Source organism: Oncorhynchus masou, unplaced genomic scaffold (assembly GCF_036934945.1).
Source record: "Oncorhynchus masou masou isolate Uvic2021 unplaced genomic scaffold, UVic_Omas_1.1 unplaced_scaffold_756, whole genome shotgun sequence".
Lineage (NCBI taxonomy): Eukaryota > Metazoa > Chordata > Actinopteri > Salmoniformes > Salmonidae > Oncorhynchus > Oncorhynchus masou.
This window is the reverse complement of record NW_027014024.1, coordinates 17,200-33,494: the sequence shown is the minus strand read 5'-3', so window position 1 is coordinate 33,494 and position 16,295 is coordinate 17,200. Positions and strand designations below refer to the sequence as shown.

The 16,295-nt window shown below is 40.2% G+C and overlaps 1 protein-coding gene across 1 annotated transcript; it reads left to right on the top strand.

The window, feature by feature from the left end:
- Nucleotides 1-1,290: 1,290 nt before the first annotated feature.
- On the top strand, nt 1,291-11,321 carry LOC135537354 (uncharacterized). The gene is made up of 5 exons (XM_064963545.1): nt 1,291-1,633; nt 6,784-6,846; nt 7,638-7,736; nt 8,557-8,688; nt 10,117-11,321. Exons 1-5 carry the CDS (start codon nt 1,360-1,362, stop codon nt 10,401-10,403), a joined length of 855 nt encoding a protein of 284 aa, XP_064819617.1. The 5' UTR covers nt 1,291-1,359; the 3' UTR covers nt 10,404-11,321.
- Nucleotides 11,322-16,295: the final 4,974 nt, after the last annotated feature.

Below are 16,295 nucleotides of genomic sequence, written 5' to 3'. Positions count from 1 at the left end.
GCAAACAGCATTCAATACTCAACTTTCTTCATCATTAAAGCAAACAGCATTCAATACTCAACTTTCTTCATCATTAAAGCAAACAGCATTCAATACTCAACTTTCTTCATCATTAAAGCAAACAGCATTCAATACTCAACTTTCTTCATCATTAAAGCAAACAGCATTCAATACTCAACTTTCTTCATCATTAAAGCAACAGCATTCAATACTCAACTTTCTTCATCATTAAAGCTTGATAATGAGATGATGATCTGAATCAGCTGTCTTGGTCAAAACCAAGAATGTTCTCCTCTTTGGGTCCCCAGGACCAGGACTGAGGAACCCTGCAGTCAATTGAATAAAATAAGTGGACGGGGTTCAATTGAGTTCAACTCCATAACTGCCGGTAAACCTGTCATGGCCCTGATCCAACCAGTTCCCATCACCATGACTGTCTGGGTGCGTCCCCAATGGAGCCCTATTCCTTATATAAGTCACTGTTTCTAGAAGTAGTGCACTATGTAGGGAATAGAGTGCCATTTTGTACACTGCATCGGTTTACTTAACTTGACCCTGTTCCTGCTCCCCACTCACTCCTCCCTCTCAGTTAAACAAATAGAGACGTACACTATCAGTGCGTTGGTAAACACCACCATGAGTGTCCTCAGCTACGTGTCCAGAAATACATATTCAGGACTTTTTACTTCCTCCTCCTCAGACTCCTCCCCTTATTCTGGACCAATCCTTGTTCTGAACTGGTTTTGATCATGTGTGTCGTCCCAGTGATTGAGAAGTGAACAGGTGTTTTTTTTAACCCAATGATACTGATGAAATTCATTAAGTGGGAAGCAACTGAGGAGGAGGAGTGAGGAGGAGGTGTCAGGCTTGACTAGGTTAGTGTTGTAACATGACTAGGGGGAGGAGTCAGGAGGAGGAGTCAGGAGGAGGTGTCAGGCTTGACTAGGTTGACTAGTGTTGTAACATGACTAGGGGGAGGAGTCAGGAGGAGGAGTCAGGCTTGACTAGGTTAGTGTTGTAACACGACTAGGGGGAGGAGTCAGGAGGAGGAGTCAGGCTTGACTAGGTTAGTGTTGTAACATGACTAGGGGGAGGAGTCAGGAGGAGGAGTCAGGCTTGACTAGGTTAGTGTTGTAACATGACTAGGGGGAGGAGTCAGGAGGAGGAGTCAGGCTTGACTAGGTTAGTGTTGTAACATGACTAGGGGGAGGAGTCAGGAGGAGTCAGGCTTGACTAGGGGGAGGACACAGGAGGAGGAGTCAGGCTTGACTAGGGGGATGGGTGAATTCCGAATCAGTGTGGATTTAAGGGTAAACAATATTCAGACCTCCAGTTCCATTAGCAAGCTGTGATTGTGATATGAAGATGCAGAAGTCTGTCTCTGTCGTTCCTCTACTGTTGCTCCTCTGTCTGTCTGGGGTAGAGGTCACCAAAGGTCAAGGGGTAGAGGTCACTAAAGCTGTAGATTTCAAGACGGAAAACGAGGTGGTCAAAACACCAGCAGACGGACAGACAGACTCTGAGCCGGACCTCTGGGCTGAGCTGAGAGAGCTGAGAGACATGGTGGTGGAACAGAGAGTGGAACTGACTGTCACACAAAGTCAACTGGAGGACGTGAAGACACAGAATTCAGGTAATAAGAGTTGCCACAATGCAAAATAAATGTCAATCTTACCTTGATGTTTTGTAATGTATTGAGATAATGAAGATACATGTTTTGAGTTGGTCTCACTTACCCAGAAAATATATGTTCTTGTTTTTTGAGTTCATTTTTCTTACTCAGACAATCCAGATGATTTGTCTTGTTTTTACGATATTCTGACTCGTTTCAAGCCTTTTGTATAAAATAAGCAATAAGCTAAACAATCTGCCATTGTACTAAGATAGTTTACGTTGGTAAGATGTCAATGCATTCTGATGGTAAGAGAGATCAAGTGTGTGTCACACTCAACACAGCACATTGAATATAGCACAGCAATGGCACAAACAGACACAATGTGGACACTGGGGCCAGATAGGAGACACAATATGGACACTGGGGCCAGATAGGAGACACAATGTGGACACTGGGGCCAGATAGGAGACACAATGTGGACACTGGGGCCAGATAGGAGACAATGTTAAAACCAGCCGTGGAAAAAGTACTCAATTGTCATACTGTAGTAAAAGTAAAGATACCTTACTAGAAAATGACTCAAGTAAAAGTTCAACTCAGTCAGTAAAATATTACTTAAAAGTCTAAAAGTATCTGCTTTGAAATATAATTAAGTATCAAAAGTATGAATAATTTCAAGTTCAGTATATTAAGCAAATCAGACGACACAATTTTCTTATTTTTCCATTGACGGATACACAGGGCCACACTCCAACACTCAGATATCACTTAGTGAGTCTGCCAGATCAGAGGCAGTCGGAATGATCTCTGTTTAGTGAGTCTGCCAAATCAAAGGCAGTAGGAATCACCAGGAATGATCTCTGTTTAGTGAGTCTGCCAAATCAGAGGCAGTAGGAATCACCAGGAATGATCTCTGTTTAGTGAGTCTGTCAGATCAGAGGCAGTAGGAATCACCAGGAATGATCTCTGCTTAGTGAGGCTGTCAGATCAGAGGGAGTAGGAATCACCAGGAATGATCTCTGTTCAGTGAGGCTGCCAGATCAGAGGCAGTATGAATCACCAGGAATGATCTCTGTTTAGTGAGACTGCCAGATCAGAGGCAGTAAGAATCACCAGGAATGGTCTCTGTTTAGTGAGGCTGCCAGATCAGAGGCAGTAGGAATCACCAGGAATGATCTCTGTTTAGTGAGGCTGTCAGATCAGAGGCAGTAGGAATCACCAGGAATGATCTCTGTTTAGTGAGTCTGCCAGATCAGAGGCAGTAGGAATCACCAGGAATGATCTCTGTTTAGTGAGGCTGCCAGATCAGAGGCAGTAGGAATCACCAGGAATGATCTCTGTTTAGTGAGGCTGCCAGATCAGAGGCAGTAGGAATCACCAGGAATGATCTGTGTTTAGTGAGGCTGCCAGATCAGAGGCAGTAGGAATCACCAGGGATGATCTCTGTTTAGTGAGGCTGTCAGATCAGAGGCATCACCAGGAATGATCTCTGTTTAGTGAGGCTGCCAGATCAGAGGCAGTAAGAATCACCAGGAATGGTCTCTGTTTAGTGAGGCTGCCAGATCAGAGGCAGTCAGAATCACCAGGAATGATCTCTGTTTAGTGAGTCTGCAAGATCAAAGGCAGTATGAATCACCAGGATTGATCTCTGTTTAGTGAGGCTGTCAGATCAGAGGCAGTAGGCATCACCAGGAACGATCTCTGTTTAGTGAGGCTGTCAGATCAGAGGCAGTAGGCATCACCAGGAATGATCTCTGTTTAGTGAGTCTGCCAGATCAGAGGCAGTAGGATACACCAGGAATGATCTGTTTAGTGAGTCTGCCAGATCATAGGCAGTAGGAATCACCAAGAATGATCTCTGTTTAGTGAGGCTGCCAGATCAGAGGCAGTAGGAATCACCAGGAATGATCTCTGTTTAGTGAGGCTGCCAGATCAGAGACAGTAGTAATCACCAGGAATGATCTCTGTTTAGTGAGTCTGCCAGATCAGAGGCAGTAGGAATCACAAGGAATGATCTCTGTTTAGTGAGGCTGTCAGATCAGAGGCAGTAGGAATCACCAGGAACGATCTCTGTTTAGTGAGGCTTCCAGATCAGAGGCAGTATGACTCACCAGGAATTATCTCTGTTTAGTGAGGCTGTCAGATCAGAGGCGGTAGGAATCACCAGGAATGATCTCTGTTTAGTGAGTCTGCCAGATCAAAGGCAGTAGGAATCACCAGGAATGATCTCTGTTTAGTGAGGCTGCCAGATCAGAGGCAGTAGGAATCACCAGGAATGGTCTCTGTTTAGTGAGGCTGCCAGATCAGAGGCAGTAGGCATCACCAGGAATGATCTCTGTTTAGTAAGGCTTCCAGATCAGAGGCAGTAGGAATCACCAGGAATGATCTCTGTTTAGTAAGGCTTCCAGATCAGAGGCAGTATGACTCACCAGGAATGTGTCTGAATTGGACCATTTTCCTGTCAGAACGTAACAAGTACTTTGGGTGTCAGGGAAAATGTACAGAGTAAAAAGAACATTATTTTCTTTCAGAATGTAGTGAGTTAAAAGTAAAAGTTGCCAAACAATATACATAGTAAAGTACAGATATCCCCAAAAGATTTCAGTAGTACAATAATAGATTTTTACTTAAGTAATTTATACCATCAGATAGTGATCCGTCTTTCATAAACATTTATTTCAGATCAAAATGATCCTCTGTTGTGTTCATTCTGCTCCTTCAGATGTGGTCCTTGTTTATGTGGTGTTCATTCTGCTCCTTCAGATGTGGTGCTTGTTTATGTCGTGTTCATTCTGCTCCTTCAGATGTGGTCCTTGTTTATGTGGTGTTCATTCTGCTCCTTCAGATGTGGTGCTTGTTTATGTCGTGTTCATTCTGCTCCTTCAGATGTGGTCCTTGTTTATGTCGTGTTCATTCTGCTCCTTCAGATGTGGTCCTTGTTTATGTGGTGTTCATTCTGCTCCTTCAGATGTGGTCCTCGTTTATGTGGTGTTCATTCTGCTCCTTCAGATGTGGTGCTTGTTTATGTGGTGTTCATTCTGCTCCTTCAGATGTGGTGCTTGTCTATGTGGTGTTCATTCTGCTCCTTCAGATGTGGTGCTTGTTTATGTGGTGTTCATTCTGCTCCTTCAGATGTGGTGCTTGTTTATGTGGTGTTCATTCTGCTCCTTCAGATGTGGTGCTTGTTTATGTGGTGTTCATTCTGCTCCTTCAGATGTGGTCCTTGTCTATGTGGTGTTCATTCTGCTCCTTCAGATGTGGTCCTTGTTTATGGATGCAGTTTGACGTTTTAAGACAAAACTGAATCACATTTCTCACATAACACTTCATATACTCCAACAAAGACTTTTGGTTGAAATATTGTCTTTCTTTATCTTTGTAAAGTGAAGGGGGACTGAAATTGAATGGAGGACCAGGATTGAGACAGAACAATATTATTTAAATCTGGATTTCATGTTAATTAAAACTGGGCTTTAGGAATAACGTAGCTATGTACAACTCTATACCATGTAAACATTGCACACCATGTAAACATTGCACACCATGTAAACATTGCATACATTGTATACCATGTAAACATTGCACACCATGTAAACATTGCACACCATGTAAACATTGCACACATTGTATACCATTGTATACATTGTATACCATGTAAACATTGCATACCATGTAAACATTGCACACCATGTAAACATTGCATACATTGTATACCATTGTATACATTGTATACCATGTAAACATTGTATACCATGTAAACATTGTATACCATGTAAACATTGTATACCATGTAAACATTATATACTATGTAAACATTATACATTACGTAAACATTATATACTATGTAAACATTATATACCATGTAAACATTATATACCATGTAAACATTATATACCATGTAAACATTATATACCATGTAAACATTATATACCATGTAAACATTATACATTACGTAAACATTATACATTACGTAAACATTATATACTATGTAAACATTATATACTATGTAAACATTATATACTATGTAAACATTATATACCATGTAAACATTATATACCATGTAAACATTATATACCATGTAAACATTATATACCATGTAAACATTATATACCATGTAAACATTATATAGTATGTAAACATTATATACCATGTAAACATTATATAGTATGTAAACATTATATACCATGTAAACATTATATACTATGTAAACATTATATATTATGTAAACATTATATACTATTTAAACATTATATACTATTTAAACATTATATATTATGTAAACATTATATATTATGTAAACATTATATATTATGTAAACATTATATAGTATGTAAACATTATATACCATGTAAACATTATATACCATGTAAACATTATATACCATGTAAACATTATATACTATGTAAACATTGGGGCAAAATAAGCAATACTCCTTGTGTTATGACTTTGAGTTGCTTTTCCCTGCCTTATCCATGATATCTCGCAGATCTGATCAGAGCTCAAGGACACTAGTCCGAAGCTTTAAAATGTGTCTATCTTTGAGCTGAACAATATCTAATAACATTCATGCTAGGATTGTTTTAGGGCTGCAGTGTTGAGAGCTAACTTTCATTGATAGGAATCACATAATACATAATACTCACAATACTCATATTATCACCAGGTGATAACTTTAGATGGTAGGAATCAGATATCACAATACTCATATTAACACCAGGTGATAACTTTAGATGGTAGGAATCAGATATCACAATACTCATATTATCACCAGGTGATAACTTTAGATGGTAGGAATCAGATATCATAATACCAGGTGATAACTTTAGATGGTAGGAATCAGATATCACAATACCCATATTATCACCAGGTGATAACTTTAGATGGTAGGAATCAGATATCACAATACCAGGTGATAACTTTAGATGGTAGGAATCAGATATCACAATACCCATATTATCACCAGGTGATAACTTTAGATGGTAGGAATCAGATATCACAATACCCATATTAATACCAGGTGATAACTTTAGATGGTAGGAATCAGATATCACAATACCCATATTATCACCAGGTGATAACTTTAGATGGTAGGAATCAGATATCACAATACTCATATTATCACCAGGTGTAAATGGTGTCAAGAAGAGTTGTTGTGTTTTTTATTCCAGAGATGGAGTTCAGGCTAAGAACTGCAGAGGACCAGGTGAAGCTACTGAAGGCTGAGAATCAAGGTAAAACAAGAGATTCTGTTGAATGTGTGATTTGGGTAATATATTTGAACCAATATTGTGTATTTACCTTCAATGTTTCCCATGATGGAAGTGATCAGAAAGGGACACTGTGAACCTTAATGCCAAAACATTCAGGACATAGAGCTGTACCAAGTGGCCCCATGTTGCAAACCCCACCCTGCCATGAGACTCCCATGGCTTCATCACTGAAAAACAATCATGGAGGACTTTGAAATCATTTGAAAGCTGACAAACAGGGTTGTTAAACTATTCTATGATTTATTTAATTTGTATGTTTAAACGTTGGATTTTTAACATGAATTATCTTAAAACGCATTCACTGCGATTTTTCTCATTTTCCTAAATTATGTACCTTAGACCCTATTTGACATAATCAGAGGTGTCTGTGTTGTGCCTCTCATCGGTTTAGACACAGCAGACTGTTGAATACAGGATGTGTGTCATTCCAATCATAGAAATATAATGAAAAGAATGGACCTCTCCCTTTATACCACTGTATGTTAGCTGGTACCACATTTCACATTTAAAATGATTAGAAACTAACTTCCATTTACTACCAGAAAGATGGATCCCGGTCCACCCACTGTTGAATGTCAACTTGAATGTGAAAGTCAATTCTATTATCTATGTTTCTATTTATTTATTCATCTGTGTATTGATTTATCCACACGTTGTGTTTTAGTAATCGATTAGTGTATTCATTTATACATACGTTGTGTTTTAGTAAACGATTAGTGTATTCATTGATGGATTGAGCTCTCTGGTTCCAGCCCTGGAGCTGAGGACTCTTGACGTCAGCTCCAACTACTCTCGGAGCCAGGTGGAACTACAGAAGACTGAGCTGGAGGAGCTGAAGAGACAGAACACAGGTAGAGAAGAGAGAGAGAGAACACAGGTAGAGGAGAAGAAGAGAGAGAACACAGGTAGATGAGAAGGAGAGAGAACACAGGTAGAGATGGAGGATAAGCTGAAGAAAGAGAAAATGTATAGGAGTGAAGTAGCAGAGGAAAGAGAACAGGTAGAGGACTGGAAGACAGAGAACAGGTAGAGGACTGGAGGACAGAGAACAGGTAGAGGATTGGAGGACAGAGAACAGGTAGAGGATTGGAGGACAGAGAACAGGTAGAGGATTGGAGGACAGAGAACAGGTAGAGGACTGGAGGACAGAGAACAGGTAGAGGACTGGAGGATAGAGAACAGGTAGAGGACTGGAGGACAGAGAACAGGTAGAGGACTGGAGGACAGAGAACAGGTAGAGTACTGGAGGACAGAGAACAGGTAGAGGACTGGTGGACAGAGAACAGGTAGAGGACTGGAGGACAGAGAACAGGTAGAGGACTGGAGGACAGAGAACAGGTAGAGTACTGGAGGACAGAGAACAGGTAGAGGACTGGTGGACAGAGAACAGGTAGAGGACTGGAGGACAGAGAACAGGTAGAGTACTGGAGGACAGAGAACAGGTAGAGTACTGGAGGACAGAGAACAGGTAGAGGACTGGTGGACAGAGAACAGGTAGAGGACTGGAGGACAGAGAACAGGTAGAGGACTGGAGGACAGAGAACAGGTAGAGGACTGGAGGTTAAGCTGCCATAGTAACTAAGGCATTACAACCACAAACTGTTGTCTGACCATTTAAACCATTGTCTTGGTTTCTGACCAATGTGTGTTTTTGTTTGTTTCCTCTAACAGACCGGAAGGTAGCGTTCTCTGTTACTTTGGGGGTTGGGGGTTACTATGGGGGTTACTATGGACCCACATCCACTACCCTGGTCTACAAGGACATCCTCACAAACATCGGCAATCACTACAACACAACTAATGGTGAGTTTGCTGCTGCCATTTCTTACGCTTGAACTGATCTGTAGAGTCTTCAACTGAACTATCTATAGAGTCTTCAACTGAACTATCTATAGAGTCTTCAACTGAACTATCTATAGAGAGTCTTCAACTGAACTATCTATAGAGAGTCTTCAACTGAACTATCTGTAGAGAGTCTTCAACTGAACTATCTGTAGAGAGTCTTCAACTGAACTATCTGTAGAGTCTTCAACTGAACTATCTGTAGAGTCTTCAACTGAACTATCTATAGAGTCTTCAACTGAACTATCTATAGAGTCTTCAACTGAACTATCTGTAGAGTCTTCAACTGAACTATCTAGAGAGTCTTCAACTGAATTATCTATAGAGAGTCTTCAACTGAATTATCTATAGAGTCTTCAACTGAATTATCTATAGTCTTCAACTGAATTATCTATGGTCTTCAACTGAACTATCTATCGAGAGTCTACAACTGAACTATCTATAGAGTCTTCAACTGAATTATCTATAGAGTCTTCAACTGAATTATCTATAGAGAGTCTTCAACTGAACTATCTATAGAGTCTTCAACTGAACTATCTGTAGATTCTTCAACTGAACTATCTATAGTTCTTCAACTGAATTATATAGAGAGTCTTCAACTGAATTATCTATAGAGAGTCTTCAACTGAACTATCTATAGAGTCTTCAACTGAACTATCTATAGAGTCTTCAACTGAACTATCTATAGAGTCTTCAACTGAACTATCTATAGAGTCTTCAACTGAACTATCTGTAGAGTCTTCAACTGAATTATCTATAGTTCTTCAACTGAATTATCTAGAGAGTCTTCAACTGAACTATCTATAGAGAGTCTTCAACTGAATTATCTATAGAGTCTTCAACTGAATTATCTATAGAGTCTTCAACTGAATTATCTATAGAGTCTTCAACTGAATTATCTATAGAGTCTTCAACTGAATTATCTATAGTCTTCAACTGAATTATCTATGGTCTTCAACTGAACTATCTATCGAGAGTCTACAACTGAACTATCTATAGAGTCTTCAACTGAATTATCTATAGAGAGTCTTCAACTGAATTATCTATAGAGTCTTCAACTGAATTATCTATAGAGAGTCTTCAACTGAATTATCTATAGAGAGTCTTCAACTGAATTATCTATAGAGAGTCTTCAACTGAATTATCTATAGAGAGTCTTCAACTGAATTATCTATAGAGAGTCTTCAACTGAACTATCTATAGAGAGTCTTCAACTGAACTATCTATAGAGAGTATTCAACTGAATTATCTATAGAGAGTCTTCAACTGAACTATCTATAGAGTCTTCAACTGAATTATCTATAGAGAGTCTTCAACTGAATTATCTATAGAGTCTTCAACTGAACTCTGTATGGAGAGAGAGCCTCACATGTTCCATCTCTTTCCCAGGTCACTTCACAGCCCCAGTGAGGGGAGTTTACTACTTCAGAATCGCCTTGTTTGGAATCGTAGAAAGGAACAGCGGCATACATTGCAACCTCCGCACAAACGGCATCGTAACCCTGAAGGCAGGTCTTTGGGAATACATTGCAAAGTCCCAGCACCACGTAGCTAATGCTGCCTCTCTGCTGCTCGAGCAGGGAGACGTAGTTGACGTTCAACTGGGTGGAACCACAATCTATGATGACAGTCACAGGAGAAACACCTTCACTGGCTTCCTGCTCTTCCCAGCGTGAGATGATATTCAGTGAACCACAGTGGAATGAAGCCTTCTGCCAACGCGTTGTCCTCTATACATGTTGTCCTCTATACATGTTGTCCTCTATACGCGTTGTCCTCTATACGCGTTGTCCTCTATACGCGTTGTCCTCTATACGCGTTGTCCTCTATACGCGTTGTCCTCTATACGCGTTGTCCTCTATACGCGTTGTCCTCTATACGCGTTGTCCTCTATACGCGTTGTCCTCTATACGCGTTGTCCTCTATACGCGTTGTCCTCTATACGCGTTGTCCTCTATACGCGTTGTCCTCTATACGCGTTGTCCTCTATACGCGTTGTCCTCTATACGCGTTGTCCTCTATACGCGTTGTCCTCTATACGCGTTGTCCTCTATACGCGTTGTCCTCTATACGCGTTGTCCTCTATACATGTTGTCCTCTATACATGTTGTCCTCTATACATGTTGTCCTCTATACATGTTGTCCTCTATACATGTTGTCCTCTATACATGTTGTCCTCTATACATGTTGTCCTCTATACATGTTGTCCTCTATACATGTTGTCCTCTATACATGTTGTCCTCTATACATGTTGTCCTCTATACATGTTGTCCTCTATACATGTTGTCCTCTATACATGTTGTCCTCTATACATGTTGTCCTCTATACATGTTGTCCTCTATACATGTTGTCCTCTATACATGTTGTCCTCTATACATGTTGTCCTCTATACATGTTGTCCTCTATACATGTTGTCCTCTATACATGTTGTCCTCTATACATGTTGTCCTCTATACATGTTGTCCTCTATACATGTTGTCCTCTATACATGTTTTTATTGATTGTTTGTTGTGTCTGGCAGGAGCAACCTTCTCATTTTGATGATACAATAAATTAAATTGATTGATCGATCAATACATGAATAAATCAACCAAGCAATATGTCAATCACTAAGAATCTTTCTGCCAGTGAAAATGAAAGATTAACAACATATGTATTCTCATGTATGTTGTGGACTCAAGATCATTCAATATTTATATTCATTCTATATCAATCTATAGAAGTAGAGATGTTGACTTTAAAAAAGTTGTTGATAATACTATGCTCTGCTGGTAGATCAGCTGTTAGGTACGGTAGAGCAGCTGTTAGGTACGGTAGAGCAGCTGTTAGGTACGGTAGAGCAGCTGTTAGGTACGGTAGAGCAGCTGTTAGGTACGGTAGAGCAGCTGTTAGGTACGGTAGAGCAGCTGTTAGGTACGGTAGAGCAGCTGTTAGGTACGGTAGAGCAGCTGTTAGGTACGGTAGAGCAGCTGTTTGGTACGGTAGAGCAGCTGTTTGGTACGGTAGAGCAGCTGTTTGGTACGGTAGAGCAGCTGTTTGGTACGGTAGAGCAGCTGTTAGGTACGGTAGAGCAGCTCTTAGGTACGGTAGAGCAGCTGTTAGGTACGGTAGAGCAGCTGTTAGGTACGGTAGATCAGCTGTTAGTTATGGTAGAGCAGCTGTTAGGTATGGAAGAGCAGCTGTTAGGTATGGAAGAGCAGCTGTAAGGTATGGTAGCGCAGCTGTTAGGTATGGTAGATCAGCTGTTAGTTACGGTAGAGCAGCTGTTAGGTATGGTAGAGCAACTGTTAGGTATGGTAGATCAACTGTTAGTTATGGTAGAGCAGCTGTTAGGTATGGTAGAGCAGCTGTGAGGTATGGTAGATCAGCTGGTAGATCAGCTCGTAGAGCAGCTGCTATAATAGGACATCACATCAACACCACTACAATAGAACCACCCATCAACACTACTACAATAGGACATCAACCCCACTACAATAGTACATCAACCCCACTACAATAGGACATCAACCCCACTACAATAGGACATCAACCCCACTACAATAGGAGATCAACCCCACTACAATAGGAGATCAACCCCACTACAATAGAACATCACATTACCCCACTACAATAGAACATCAACCCCACTACAATAGAACATTACATCAATACCACTACAATAGGACATCAACCCCACTACAATAGGACATCACATCAATACCACTACAATAGGACATCAACCCCACTACAAAAGGACATCAACCCCACTACAATAGAACATCAACCCCACTACAATAGAACATCACATCAATACCACAACAATAGGACATCACATCAACCCCACTACAAAAGGACATCAACCCCACTACAATAGAACATCAACCTCACTACAATAGGACATCAACCTCACTAACATATGGACATCAACACCACTACAATAGGACATCAACCCCACTCCAATTGGACATCAACCCCACTACAATAGTACATCAAACCCACTACAATAGTACATCAAACCTACTACAATAGTACATCAAACCCACTACAATAGTATATCAAACCTACTACAATAGGATATCACATCAACACCACTACAATAGGACATCACATCAACACCACTACAATAGGACATCACATCAACACCACTACAATAGTACATCAACCCCACTACAATAGGACATCAACACCACTACAATAGAACATCACATAAACACCACTACAATAGGACATCAACCTCACTACAATAGAACATCACATCAACACCACTACAATAGAACATCACATCAACACCACTACAATAGGACATCACATCAACACCAATACAATAGGACATCACATCAACACCACTACAATAGAACATCACAACAACCCCACTACAATAGAACATCAACACCACTACAATAGGACATCACATCAACCCCACTACAATAGAACATCACATCAACCCCACTACAATAGGACATCACATCAACACCACGAGATTAGAACATCAACACCACTACAATAGAACATCACATCAACCCCACTACAATAGAACATCACATCAACACCACTACAATAGGACATCACATCTACCCCACTACAATAGAACATCACATCAACACCACTACAATAGGACATCACATCAACACCACTACAATAGGACATCACATCAACACCACTACAATATGACATCACATCAACCCAACTACAATAGGACATCACATCAACCCCACTACAATAGAACATCACATCAACACCACTACAATAGTACATCAAACCCACTACAATAGTACATCAAACCTACTACAATAGTACATCAAACCCACTACAATAGTACATCAAACCTACTACAATAGGATATCACATCAACACCACTACAATAGGACATCACATCAACACCACTACAATAGAACATCACATCAACACCACTACAATAGTACATCAACCCCACTGCAATAGGACATCAACACCACTACAATAGAACATCACATAAACACCACTACAATAGGACATCAACCTCACTACAATAGAACATCACATCAACACCACTACAATAGGACATCACATCAACCCCACTACAATAGGACATCACATCAACACAACTACAATAGAACATCCACACTACTACAATAGGACATCAACACCACTACAATAGGACATCACATCAACACCACTACAATAGGACATCACATCAACCCCACTACAATAGAACATCACATCAACACCACTACAATAGAACATCACAACAACCCCACTACAATAGACACATCAATAGGACACACCACTACAATAGGACATCACATCAACACCAATACAATAGGACATCATCAACACCACTACAATAGAACATCACAACAACCCCACTACAATAGAACATCAACACCACTACAATAGGACATCACATCAACCCCACTACAATAGAACATCACATCAACCCCACTACAATAGGACATCACATCAACACCACGAGATTAGAACATCAACACCACTACAAAAGAACATCACATCAACCCCACTACAATAGAACTTCACATCAACACCACTACAATAGGACATCACATCAACCCCACTACAATAGAACATCACATCAACACCACTACAATAGGACATCACATCAACACCACTACAATAGGACATCACATCAACCCAACTACAATAGGACATCACATCAACCCCACTACAATAGAACATCACATCAACACCACTACAATAGTACATCAAACCCACTACGATAGTACATCAAACCTACTACAATAGTACATCAAACCCACTACAATAGTACATCAAACCTACTACAATAGGATATCACATCAACACCACTACAATAGGACATCACATCAACACCACTACAATAGAACATCACATCAACACCACTACAATAGGACATCACATCAACACCACTACAATAGGACATCAACACCACTAGAATAGAACATCACATCAACCCCACTACAATAGAACATCACATCAACACCACTACAATAGGACATCACATCAACCCCACTACAATAGAACATCACATCAACCCCACTACAATAGAACATCAACACCACTACAATAGGACATCACATCAACACCACTACAATAGGACATCACATCAACACCACTACAATAGAACATCAACACCACTACAATAGGACATCACATCAACACCACTACAATAGAACATTACAACAACCCCACTACAATAGAACATCAACACCACTACAATAGGACATCACATCAACCCCACTACAATAGAACATCACATCAACCCCACTACAATAGGACATCACATCAACACCACGAGATTAGAACATCAACACCACTACAAAAGAACATCACATCAACCCCACTACAATAGAACTTCACATCAACACCACTACAATAGGACATCACATCTACCCCACTACAATAGAACATCACATCAACACCACTACAATAGGACATCACATCAACACCACTACAATAGGACATCACATCAACCCAACTACAATAGGACATCACATCAACCCCACTACAATAGAACATCACATCAACACCACTACAATAGTACATCAAACCCACTACAAAAGGACATCAACCCCACTACAATAGAACATCAACCCCACTACAATAGAACATCACATCAATACCACAACAATAGGACATCACATCAACCCCACTACAAAAGGACATCAACCCCACTACAATAGAACATCAACCTCACTACAATAGGACATCAACACCACTACAATAGAACATCACATAAACACCACTACAATAGGACATCAACCTCACTACAATAGAACATCACATCAACACCACTACAATAGGACATCACATCAACCCCACTACAATAGGACATCACATCAACACAACTACAATAGAACATCCACACTACTACAATAGGACATCAACACCACTACAATAGGACATCACATCAACCCCACTGCAATAGAACATCACATCAACACCACTACAATAGGACATCACATCAACCCCACTACAATAGAACATCACATCAACACCACTACAATAGAACATCACAACAACCCCACTACAATAGAACATCAACACCACTACAATAGGACATCACATCAACACCAATACAATAGGACATCACATCAACACCACTACAATAGAACATCACAACAACCCCACTACAATAGAACATCAACACCACTACAATAGGACATCACATCAACCCCACTACAATAGAACATCACATCAACCCCACTACAATAGGACATCACATCAACACCACGAGATTAGAACATCAACACCACTACAATAGAACATCACATCAACCCCACTACAATAGAACATCACATCAACACCACTACAATAGGACATCACATCTACCCCACTACAATAGAACATCACATCAACACCACTACAATAGGACATCACATCAACACCACTACAATAGGACATCACATCAACACCACTACAATATGACATCACATCAACCCAACTACAATAGGACATCACATCAACCCCACTACAATAGAACATCACATCAACACCACTACAATAGTACATCAAACCCACTACAATAGTACATCAAACCTACTACAATAGTACATCAAACCCACTACAATAGTACATCAAACCTACTACAATAGGATATCACATCAACACCA

Bases quoted from the DNA above. Each gene is read 5' to 3' on its own strand.
- LOC135537354 (XM_064963545.1), top strand. From the start codon at position 1,360: ATGAAGATGCAGAAGTCTGTCTCTGTCGTTCCTCTACTGTTGCTCCTC. The intron at 1,634-6,783 runs GTAATAAGAGTT...TTTTTATTCCAG, and splicing joins CGTGAAGACACAGAATTCAG to AGATGGAGTTCAGGCTAAGA. The intron at 6,847-7,637 runs GTAAAACAAGAG...CTCTGGTTCCAG, and splicing joins ACTGAAGGCTGAGAATCAAG to CCCTGGAGCTGAGGACTCTT.